General features: G+C 38.3%; 1 protein-coding gene across 6 annotated transcripts in view; it reads right to left on the bottom strand.

Annotated features, from left to right (window-relative positions):
• exoc6 (exocyst complex component 6) overlaps positions 1 to 12,707 on the bottom strand; it is a 52,175-nt gene that overhangs the window by 23,727 nt on the left and 15,741 nt on the right. For all 6 annotated transcript variants that reach the window (XM_079595557.1, XM_079595556.1, XM_079595553.1 and 3 more), the window contains exons 3-11: positions 12,044 to 12,091; positions 11,823 to 11,913; positions 10,562 to 10,607; positions 8,065 to 8,269; positions 7,032 to 7,163; positions 5,982 to 6,050; positions 3,488 to 3,571; positions 3,366 to 3,412; positions 3,128 to 3,248 (exon numbers count right to left, since the gene is read on the bottom strand). In XM_079595557.1, the coding sequence (XP_079451683.1) occupies positions 3,128 to 3,248; positions 3,366 to 3,412; positions 3,488 to 3,571; positions 5,982 to 6,050; positions 7,032 to 7,163; positions 8,065 to 8,269; positions 10,562 to 10,607; positions 11,823 to 11,913; positions 12,044 to 12,091 (843 nt within the window). The remainder of the gene's footprint in view (positions 1 to 3,127; positions 3,249 to 3,365; positions 3,413 to 3,487; positions 3,572 to 5,981; positions 6,051 to 7,031; positions 7,164 to 8,064; positions 8,270 to 10,561; positions 10,608 to 11,822; positions 11,914 to 12,043; positions 12,092 to 12,707) is intronic.

Here is a 12,707-nt window from a genome sequence, read left to right as displayed (position 1 = left end):
GTCACGCAGTTCTCAGTCCATGGAAGTTTGATTCCACCACACAATAAACTTAGACAATAGACTTTTTTTCCTCATAGCTGCAAGTTTATATGTTACAACTGCAAGTTACTTGTAGCAATTGTGACATTTTACTCTGAATTCTGAGTTTGCATATGTGACTTTTTATTTTGGAATTCTGTTTACATCTTGCAATTCTGACATTTTTCCCTCTGAATTTGTCTCGCAATTTCGTCTTTTTGTCTTGGAATTCTGAGTTTATGTCTCACGATTTTGACTTTTTGTCTTGGAATTCTGTCCCGTAATCCTATCTTTATTTTTTTCCCTCCGAATTTGAGGAGAAAAAAAAGTCAGTTGCAAGATGTAAACTAAGACTTCTGAGGAAAAAAAGTGAGAATTACAAGATGTAAACTTAGAATTCCAAGACAAGTCGTCAAAATTGCAAGACATAAACCCCGAATTTTGAGGAGAAAAAAAGTCAGTTGCAAGATGTAAACTTTTTGAGGTTACGAGAATCTTGTAATTCTCACTTTTTTCCTCAGAAGTCTTAGTTTACATCTTACAATTTTGGCTTTTTGCCTCTAAGAATTCTGAGTTTATGTCTCGCAATATTCACTTTTTGTCTTGGAATTCTAATTCATATCTTGCCATTCAGATTTTTTTCCCCCCGCAAAATTTTAAGTTTACATCTCACAATTAAATTTTTTTCGTAAATTTCACAATTCTCACTTTTTTTTCTCAGAAGTCTGAATTTAGGTCTCAATTTTTTGTTGCAATTCTGACATTTCCTCTCAGAAGTTTATATCCCATGGCAGAAAAAAAGCTTTCATACAATCAATTACTGATGAGTGTTTTTAAGTAGTTAATGATTCACAGTAAACTGCAGATGTGAGTTTGTCTTAACGCTATGAGATCCACCATACGGCTGGCATCTTCAGCATTCGCAAAGATCTCCAGAGCTTTTAGCCATGAGCCAGACGAGCCTCTTCCAGGTTGGTGGGGTTTGATAATGAGGGTGGTTGTACAGGAGCTGCAGGTTTGATTTACAGCCCCTTGCACTAGTGTGATTCTCTTGTTAAACATTTAGATAGGGCGCAGTGGCCTGCCTCTCAGACGTGGGGAGTGAGTGCGTAAATCACACGGTTAAATAAGCACTGGTCAAGCTGCAACACACGCCGTCACTCCACACTTCAGGACATGATGTACTTCATTGACAAAGCATGTGAACATGAACACAAAAACACACACATGCAAATATGTCCCTGAAAGAGGAACTAAACAAAAACCTTAGAAATGGACAATGTCAAGCAAATGTTTTTATAGAGAGTTATATCTCATATATCTCATTTCCTCATGACATACACATTTTTAACATGAAACCATATTTTCTAAACTTACAAATTTTGTTGTCCTTTAAAAAAAAAAAAGCAAGTCTTGATTGTAGAAATGCAGCCTGACCAGTGAGTTACACACTCTAGGTTCCCACACATTTTGACTAATGACTAAGACTTTTCCAGTCATTAATTATGACTTTAAAACCTTTTTTATAGAGGTTTCTGGGGCTTTAATTTAACATGGCAGGAATAAATTCTTGGAATTAATAGATTTAAATGACTGTACAAACGTCTCCAAAAACGATCTATTTTTTCTTTAGGCAGCTCAGGAGCTAAGAGGGCTTTAGTCGTGTCTTACAGTGAAGTTTATTTTCAAAACAAGGCATTTGGAATGATAATTGGAAGCATTTCCTGGTGAGCCCTTTCAGTGGCCATCCATTCAATCTGATCTAATGGAGAGGTCAGTTGGGCCTAATGAGGACAGATTGCAACAATAACAGCAGATTAACTGTGAATATTCTAAACTGCTGGGGCTGAGAGTGTGTTTGGAGGGCCAGTCAGTTGTAAATCAGTGAGGGATTATGCAAATACCCTGCGGCTGGAGCTCACAGCCTGAGTCCTGTGGCCCGAACAAAGGGGTCAAGCCTGCTCTCTCCCACTGCTAGCTAACTTTCAATCACAAAAAAAGAGACTCGGGCCAGAGTACGGCAGAAAGAGAGAGATTGAGAGAGGGTGGGGGGTGTCAAATCCTTACATGAGACTCCTTAGTGCACCCGTCCCGTCCCCCCCCCCACCCCCCGCCCGCATACTCTGACTCATTCGAGACTAGTGTTGTCAGAAGTACCAGTACTTCGGTACCAATACTTGATACTTAAAGGGATAGTTTACCCAAAAATTTAAACGAATCAATTACTCGCCCTCATGTTGTTCCTAACCCATTAGACTTTCGTTCATCTTCTGAACACAAATGAAAGTATTTTAATGAAATCTGAGAGATTTCTGTCCCTCCGTTGACAGTCCACGCAATTACTTTGACACCTAAAACAATTAATAAAGAGTAAAACTAATCCATTTGAATTGAGAGGATTAGTCCAAATTTTCTGAGTAGAATCAATCGCTTTATACGATGAACAGGTTGAATTTAGGCTTTTATTCACATATAAACATTCATCAACCCACACATCAGTTGTGGTAAATGAAAGCTCAAGCATGTTCGCTTGAACGCGCGAGAACCAATGAGGTTCATTCTCGTGTTACGCACAACGCTTAAGCTTCTGCAAGAACTGATGAGGCCTAAATTCAATCTCTTCAGACAATTTGGACTAAACCACTCAACTCTCATATGTCTTTATGAACTTTTTGAAGCATCAAAGTGGTAGTTGCGCAGACTGTCAATGGAGGGACAGAGAGCTATCAGATTTCATCAAAAAGATCTTCATTTGTGTTTTAAAGTTGAACGAAAGTCTCACGGGTGACAGAATTTAAATGTTTGGGTGAACTATCCCATTAAGTCTTGCAGTGTAAATGCAGTAGACCTGCCATGTGCTCTGTTACCTGTAATGTGTTTATCTTTGTTTTTCATTTGATGTCTTAGTTGAACAATATTTGAAGGCTACAATAATGTATGATTTACTTATGAGTAGTATTAATAATTTCCTAAATTCATTTTAGAATTTATTTATTTATTTAGTTGCGATAGTTTTTGCTATGGTACCGAAATTGATACCAATAACTTACTGGTATTGAAATGTTGGTATCGTGACAATAGTCGAGACGAGTGTGTGTGCGGGACTCACAGAGTGTGTGCGGAGCACTGCGATGATTTTGGACAGGGCCATGTTCCACAGCTCATCTGTGAAGGCTCTGGTCACCAGACCTTGTGTGGCGTGTAAAATGTGATCTTCCACCACAAAGAACCTGCAAAGCATGATGGGACTTGGGCATTACATGATGTAAATCAACTTTGTACATAAGAAAATGAACACACTGCCCTGCACATAAATAACTTCACAAATAAATCCAGATTTGACTTACCCAACAATCTGATTAAAGTACTTTCTGTAGCCCTCCACTGTTTCATGCTGGAGGAGAAAAACGTACAATTAAAACAAATAAATAAAATTGACGGGATTTTTTAAAGAGTAAAAAATACTAACCATGTTAGATTGAGGCTGCAGTACTAGTCTTGCTTGTTTTTTTCTTTGCTTCCTATAGTAATTTTCAAACGTTTCTCTGTCTCCCTAAAAAAAAGAATATGGCATTAAAGTGGGTTTAAATAACAAATTAATATCAATCTAACTTAATTTATATAAGAGCATTTAACTTTGGACTTGCACGGGATGTAACTGTGCATTTTACCCCGGAGCAAATCGTATCTGGAATTTATCAAATGAGTTTCTGAGAACTGAACTAAATCTTGTGTTGAAACCAACCCAGGCTCATTGTACATATGTGACTGCCTACATATCAGCAAAACCTGAAATATACTGCTCTAAGTACATTTTGCTGTTCTTTTCAGGTGACATATCAACAAGAGGCGGTTTTCTTCGGTTTTCTCAGAAACAGTTAAAAGGTGACAGCGGCAACATTGGTTTGTTATACATGTCATGGTAGTTTGAAAATGAAATGTCCAGTGAGTGGTGCAAAAAAATGTATTGTGCTTTATCATATTTGAAATTAACATACCCTGTACACTAATTCCTACCCTAAACCTAACCGATAATGTTAACAAAAGCAAACGTGAGAGGAAAAAACACATTTGCTGAACCAATCATGCCAATCATGCCTCGTACCTGAGCGCATACATACATACGGAATTGGTTATGTGATGCAAATATCAAACTGTATTAGTATACAAATGATGCAATATAGTTACGTTTTGAAGTCATAACAGAGTATGACAGAGGAACGGCATTGAAATCAGTCTTTATTTATCGATTATTTGTCCAGTAATTATAATTGATTTATCGGTAAGCCCTGCCCCCCTTAGTTACTGTTGCTATCTCGGACAAACAAACGTTTCTAACTGTCTTACAATGACAGCTGTCAGTGTGAAAACCTTGTCCCAAGATGTTTTTGATACATTTTGGACAGAGAAGGACCATCTCTCTTCGAGGAGCTTTCAAGTGGGACTTAAATTTGCCATGGATATAAAAGATTTTAAAATAAATATGGCAGGTAACAAGATTAATTTGGAAGCGAGGGTTTACAGATCACAATAAAAGCGGGAGAAGCCTCATGTCACGGTCGCAGATGGCTGTTTTTGACCTACTGTACATGACGTGAGAACAGTTAACTATTTATGTTTGTACGTTAGCATGGACTCACTAACTTTAATCGTAACGTAATGAGAGTATGTCAACCAGAAAATTACCGTTTTCATCTTTATTGGGATTGGTGTTGAATCCTTAGGTGACCAGGTTACTGCGCTCACATCATTGATATTATAAATAAACTTCAGTCGTATTGCGCAGATGATGGGTCCGTTCGCGCAAATCTTATCACACTTTTAAAAAGCGCTGGTGAACGCGGGCCCAGTACAGTGATTCAATACAACCCATCCTCTCAGGATACCTGGAATCAGTGTTACAAGTACCCCAGGCACATTGTTTTACCATTTTTGTAGCAAAAACACCATAAAACCGATGAGAGCTTTGGATCTTCCAATGTTTTCTTTATGGCGCTGAAACCTAAAGATGTCCGAGTTCCAGTCCCTGTGCAACTGATACTCCACTGCCATTGGCTCATCTGTGTTCCAGGGGATGGACTTACCAATAGGTCAATTGTGTGAAAAGGAATAGTTGTTTTGCTGCCTCTAGTGGTCATTTTATCTGGAAACTGCATTGAATTGTATGTATAGTTAGGTTTTTGTGGTTTATCAGAAATGTATCAGGCAGAGTCAAATATATATCCACTGAGCATGGGTTGGTTTAAACATACAATCCCTCTGAATGTTAAGCACCTGTGCCCCCTTTCTCTCTCTGTGTGGCTGAAGACTGGCCCTCGGCCCCTGCCAGCACCTGTGAGCTCTCGGGTAGCACAGCGGTCAAAAGCGCTCGTGTTCTCATTAACTGAACCATTGAGGGGAAAGCGCTCGACTCATCCTACGCCCAGTGAATGCACCGCAGTTTGTGCACAATCTGAATGCCGAAGCGAAGAACTTTTTCACTGCTTTGTTTTTATGGCGAAAAAGGGGGTTACTGCTCGGTCAATCCCATTAGATGCTGCAGTCTGACCCCTTTTGTTGGTGTGCTGATGGACTCTGGATTAGTTCTGACCAGATGAGCGATGGCACCAAGCGCTAACAAACTCGATTTCACCTCTCTATAGTTTGCGTTTGGTTTAAGGCAAAAATAATATTGATGGCACGACTGTCAAAACTCTGGAAATCCCTTTGCTTATTTAAGCCATTAATGTTTGAGGAGCCACTTGGGAGAAAGCATTTCAGTGAAAACGCACTGTCAACTCAAAGGCTGGGCGCCTATTAGAAAAAGATCAACAGGAATGTTTCTCAATAAAACACATATTCTGTTGTAATGCAGAACTCAAACAGGATTTCATAACATGTTATGAGATGGGCTGTTGTTATATTGGTTATATTGTTCACTGTGTGCATGGCACGTCTGTAGTGAAGGAGACTCTGGGAATTACCAAAACAGTGTAGATGTGAAGACATCGGTAGACTGGTGAAAAATCCACCAGATCCTGCGCCGTCAAGACCTTAAAAAGAAAACGAACAAGGTTCAAGGAACATTTCTTGACCTGAGTGGCTTTGCTGGCAATAGATAACACTAAACAATGAAGCTTCAAGTATGTTTTAAATCGATCATACAACATATACAAGTTTAACAAAAATATTCCCTTTGATAACAGGTCCTGTTAAAGGCATAGCAGTTCCTTTATGAAACAGATTTCAGTTTACACCTCGTATTAACATACGTCTTGAAATAAATGTGTCTCCAATGAAAGGTTATATATTTTGCATAAAAATTTATTTTATTAATACTTTTAATACACGCACATAGACTATTTATGTCGAATACACTGTCCGGCCCCCCCCAAAAAAGATGGAGTGTGTAGCTTTTCATTTCTTAAACAACCATGTAGGAAATGTAGGCAGAGTCGAATATATCTTGACTCTTGCATTGTCAATACAACATCTTGACCAAAAATGTATGCACCCCATGATGGAAAAACATCACAACATTTGTTTCCATCAAGACGCGCATACATTTTTAGTCAAGATCGTGTATTGACGATGCAAGGGTCAAGCACTCTGTAAAGTCTACTCCAACACATCCCAAAGACTTTCAATGAATTTAAGGTCTGGTGCCAGATCATGTGTGAAAATGATTCTTCATTCCTCTGAACCATTCTTTCACAATTTGAATGATGAATCTTGACATTGTCATCCTGGAATATGGCCATGATGTTTCTTCCTACATGGTTGTTTAAGAAATGAAAAGCTACACACTCCATCAATAAGGGTTACAAGAACTGTTGCCAAACATATAATGCTAGAAACATAACCGAAATTTTTGGCCGTGCAATGTATCATTTTTGTGATGAAATCGGACATTTTACCCTGAAATCTGGATGCTGATGCCAGATATTAAACAGGGCCACGGTAATGGCGGTAAAAAACGTTCATTTGGGACACAATGATGCTACTCTTCCTCAAAATGTGACTGTACATCATACCTCCTCATCCATCTCCTCTTCCTCCGGGCTCAGGCCGTTGTGATGGAGGGGTGTTCGGCCGTTCAGAGATTTGGCACAGCTCAGAGTGTCCTGCTTCTGCACCGTACTATTGAACGTACGGTGCTGCTGAGCCTGTGAGAACAGGGTGACGGACAGAAGACCAACAGTAACTTCAACAGCCTACAATGCCAGTCACGTCATACGTATTGAACTAACGACTTGCAACTTTAGATTTCTATTAGCTACACGTGCGACAAATTTAGTGCACGTTTCAAAACCTAGTTAGGTGTCTACATAGACAGCATTTTAAAGCATCGCGGTTTTGCTCAGGCTGTTCCTGAGGTAGGCAGCATCAACATGCTGAAGTCAAGCTCTACTGAAATCAATCAAGTCTAATCTCGTATGCACTTTGCGTGATATGTAGACGCACATATGTAGATGTACAGTAGTTGCGTTCGATTCTTGAAAGAATCTTAAGTCGAAATGAACAGATCAAAAAGAACCGAAAGATCCAGAGGATAACCTTGAAAAACTTCACCAGTCAGAACCAGATCATTCGTTTCCTTTTCGCCGGACATGACCAAAGCAGACTTATTTTGTACGTTTTATTATGATCTCTGTCACGTTCTCTTTTTGCAAGCAGACGCTCCGATTGGCTTCTTTTTTTTTAACGGGTGATTCCCCGGAGGTTTGAGATTTAGCGTGCTCCAATGTCAACCTTTCTCGCTCACTGTGAGAATTAACCTATGCCACTCCCACACCATAAACGCGTTAAAGTAGCCGGAGCAACTTTTCTCTATTTACGGATATGACGAGTGACGCAAGTATGCAATTTCGCACAAAAAGCATCCCGCTAGGTCTAAAACACTTATAACAGGCTTACCATAGTGAATCAGGACAAATCACGTCACATTTTGGAAGAAAGGTTGATGGTGTATTGACTCAATTTTGAACAAAAAAAGATATATAGTGCGGCTTTAATAAAGTAGGCAAATAAAATAAAATAACATTAAATTAAAAAAAATAATCCCACCTGTCTCATTGCGGTTTCACCAATCTTGTCCGAGTGTTTTCGGATACTTTCCAAGAAGTCTTTCAGGTCGGACATAGAGATCTCCTTAATCTCCTCTCGGAGTTTAGGAAGTGTCTCAGCCATAATTTGGCAGAACCTGTACTTGCTCACTCTGGGAATATAAATGTTTTCTAGCTGCTCCATGGTTTTCAATGCAGAGTAGTATCTGAAATGGAAACGATTCATGTCAGTCACCAATTTACTAGTCCATAAAACCTTAAAATTAATGATATTTCTATATGATAACAGCTATATATATATATATAATATATTATTATATATTTTTTTATACACACACACACACTTATTTATTTATACAACTGGATTACCTCAGTTTGTTGTGTATGGATAATAGATTTGCACATTTTACAGAAGTCATTGCTTATCTCAACGCACAAACCAGACCATCCGATGACTGTTGATCTCATGATCACTTTTTTCATTATTTAATTTTCAATATTATTTGAGAAACTTAAGTGTATTTTTTGTTGTTGATGTTCCAATTGGGATTCAGGACAATTTTGAATCCCAAAATGTGTTATATTTTGGTTGCATTTTTGAGGTAATATAACTGGTTGTGTAAAATAGGCACATAACTTCATATAAAATACGAACATAAAATAGGGCCCTGAATCTAATCAAATTGAAATTTTTGAGGTATTGGTAAATATTGTATCACGATATTTATTATAATATGTATTCATATCACGATGAAACACCCATGATCCAGAAAATCTTTAATATTATTTGCCAAGAGTTTTATAGTTAACTACAGACCATTTAACCATTTTGCAACTTTGCTGTATTGATATAAAGTGTCTGGGTATCACAGGTGGGCGTTTATCAGCATTGCACAACAACACTACCACAACAAACTTTGGGAAGACTAGACCAATAACTGAAGCTGCCACATCAAATAGCTGCTGAAAAAAGTTTATAAATGCTAAAAGAAGTTTATTAAAAGCTTGTGTTCTTACTAGCCTGTGCTCTCCACATGCATTTTTTACTTATATTAATTTACTTTTATTAATTAAGTGTGGAGGCCAAATATTCCATCTAGGAGGTCTTTTTCCATCTATATCTACACCAAACTATTTTTGTTTTCAGAATATATGCAACATGGACTCAAATATAACGATTTTGCACAATGTATGAATGTGCCTGTCCATATTCAACGTATTAATAAGTTTATTAACTTGTACAGCCTGTGCCTCTGAATGCTCCCTGACCTCACCGCTCTGAAGTGCGCGTGCGTCCGTGTGGAAGGCCAAAGTGGCGCCCTTCCCAGCGAGTGTTACATGTGAACTGCGAAAGAATCCCTGCCTGATTAGACCATGTCCCAGCCTAGTCATTAGTGCGCAGTGGCGACACACAGATTAATGGAAAAAAACATTGCGCTAATTGCCTCAATTTGGAGGATGCCTGTCATGGGCCTGCCGGTACAGGACAGTGCTGTGAAGAAGGGCACACACAAGGTCAATTGTCTTTGCGTTTGAATAGTTTATTTATTCATGATGTGTTATGACTGACTAAGTAGACATTAATGGACAAAAAGGGTCATTATTTTCAAGTTCAATGTGACCTTACATTCATTCATCCCTTCTTTCCAGGAGAAAAGATCGAACACTTCTTCATGAAAGGGGTTTGAATGCATTCTTAGCAGAATTATAATAGTTCAATTGATTTTTTTTTCATGAGAACACTGGCACTTTCCACACACTCCTTTACTTTTTTAAAGTAGCATGTTCTTTGAAATGAAAACTGATATCTTAGATCATTTACTACTTTACATAAAATTATAACTTTTTTATTATATACACACAACATGAAAAGTAGATCGCTTTAAACAATGAATGTCGTTTAAATGTCTGCTCAATTAATTATAGACATACATTTTTTGTTATTTTAATAGCCAATCACATATTATTTAACCTACGATCACATGACTTTCACCCTATTTCTAATTGTGACACAATGGAAGCGACATCATTTGGACCATTTGGACAGCAAGCAGTTTTTTCAAAAATTTTACACTAATTGTAGTTTTGACTACATTCACCAAGCTCATTCATTCAATTATTATAACAAAAAAACAACCAACCAACCTTTTCCCTAAACAAGCCTACTTAGGCACAACAAAATTTTGACTAAATCTGCAACCTTGTCAAATGGTAAGCTTTTTTGTTGGATTTAAAAAAAAAAAAACATTTTATTGAATGTTTATTTAATTTTTAATGCTAGAACATCCAATCATTCAAATAATAGTATTAAACTGCAAACCTTAAACTTATATGTACATATAATATTTAGTTGGACATCATGAGTTGGATGAAAAACACTGTCTGAAAGTTCAGCAGCTTTTGCTGAACTCCTTTTTGAAGAGTTTCAAACCTATTTCATCGCCATTAATGACTCTGACTGATTTGCAATAAAGATAAAAATTTATTAGTAATGTTACCTTTTTGATTCAAGCTGCTCCTTTAATTTGCTGTACATTTCCAGGACTGTAGAAATGTAAATAAAAGAGGATAATATAGAGGGAAAAAGACATTGTATTAAAATAAATCAATTCAGTGAACTGAAACCACTTCCTAAGTTTCTTTTATTGCTTTTCGGACTAAAGAAACCACAACCTAACTTAAAGGAGAACTCCGGTCAATTTTAACATTGAGCTACATTTTTCGTAAATTTGGAGTGCTGTCAATAGAGAACAACGACAAAAATCGGTGTTGCCTACACCGTGTTATCCTCTTTTTAAAATTTGCACCCTGTTGACTTGAATGGGGCAAGGTTTAAACCTGGTTTTATCCTCTTAACATCCTTGATGTGTCAGTACAAGTGCCCAGCCATGTTGAGTGATTCCTTCAGAGTGAACACGGTGAATCTGACTGCATTAGATGTGAAAGATATTAATAAAAATGATGTTAATTCAACAAGCGCACATACCAACCTGTATTTACTTCCTGTTTTCGGTCGAAGTCCACAGTAGTCGATTGTCGAGTTCACGCGCGTGATCATAGGTAACTAAGCAACCGTGGAGACTCAGACTGTCAGCTGTCAGCCGAAGGACGGTGCTGTGTGGTGTTTTGAGAATATCAGCTCTGATGGATGTTTGTAAAAAAAAAAATCATCTTAGTTACATATGATCACGCACGTGAACTCGACAGTCGACTACTGTGGACTTCGACCGAAAACAGGAAGTAAATACAGGTATGTGCGCTTGTTGAATTAACATCATTTTTATTAATATCTTTCACATCTAATGCAGTCAGATTCACTCGTGTTCACTCTGAAGGAATCACTCAACATGGCTGGGCACTTGTAATGACACATCAAGGATGTTAAGAGGATAAAAGCAGGTTTAAAACTTGCCCCATTCAAGTCAATAGGGTGCCAATTTTAAAAAGAGGATAACACGGTGTAGGCAACACCGATTTTTGTCGTTGTTCTCTGCATTGACCAATCCAAATTTACAAAAAATTGAGCTCAATGTTAAAATTGACCGGAGGTCTCTTTTAATTTATCTACATCATAATCCAACAGGTTAGTTTGATAAAACCATTGTAACAACAGAACATCAAACTCTCTTTCACTGAAAAAACTGAACATTTCCATTTACAGTTTCTTGATTGTTTTTACTCGTCTTTTGCTGAAATCTCGAGTGAGACACGGCGAGATTTTAACGACCGCCTTTCGGTTGCGCGAACGCGCCGTCTCACCGGGAATGCAGAGCTGCAGCTTCTCCACCGTGGTGGCCATGTTCCTCTGTTGAACCCGGCAGCGGATGACCTCCTCCGTTTGGGCCGTCACCTTACATAAGGGAAGGTCAAAGAGTGTGAAGCCCTCTCAATTAACGAGACAGTCCTCTCTGCTCTATTGTCTGATAATCGACATTCTTTTCTAACGGCAGACATGCTAACAAAGCCAGACTGTGCCGTACCTCCCGTCCGGCGTCTTGAAGTCTTCGATTGGTGTCACTCACTTGGCCCTTAAAACATAATATCACTTTTGTTAGACAAATAAGCCCACAATTCCCTGTTGTAACTGCTCACCCTTGTAATCAGATCATACTTCATGAGGAGTCAAGAACAAAGCCATGCAAATTCAAATTAAATGTGCAGCGGGAACTTGAACTTTTGGTCGGTAGGGAGCTTTTATGGCCGGTAATCGCTTCTGACAGCCCTTTCTAACAGATTCTGTGACAAACTTCTCAATTTTACTTGGGATTTTTGAACTTTGGTTGTTCCTCTGGCTCTGTCAAACAATTCAAATCAATGACCCAATTGACCATTGGTCCCTTGTTGGTAACTTCAATGAGCTCTATGTGCCATTCATTGTCTGGGACAAAATGCGGATAGCATTTTCTGGTAATTAAACATTCATTTTTTTCTTCTTCTTTTTTTCGGCTGAACACAAAACGCTGGGTGGCTGATTAACATCAAATGTGAAGACCTCCACACCACTGCGCCAGTATAGTGCCCCAGGTGCAGGGACAGACTTTCCCACATATTAAGTCTCATTAGGTCATCGTAATAAGGAACCGCTTTTTGAGTTTATTTAAAATCTCTTTTATTCGCGAACAAAGAGGGCCCAACGACCTCATT

This window comes from Phoxinus phoxinus (genome assembly GCF_949152265.1).
Source record: "Phoxinus phoxinus genome assembly, chromosome: 21".
Lineage (NCBI taxonomy): Eukaryota > Metazoa > Chordata > Actinopteri > Cypriniformes > Leuciscidae > Phoxinus > Phoxinus phoxinus.
This window is presented reverse-complemented; position numbering and strand designations above follow the sequence as displayed.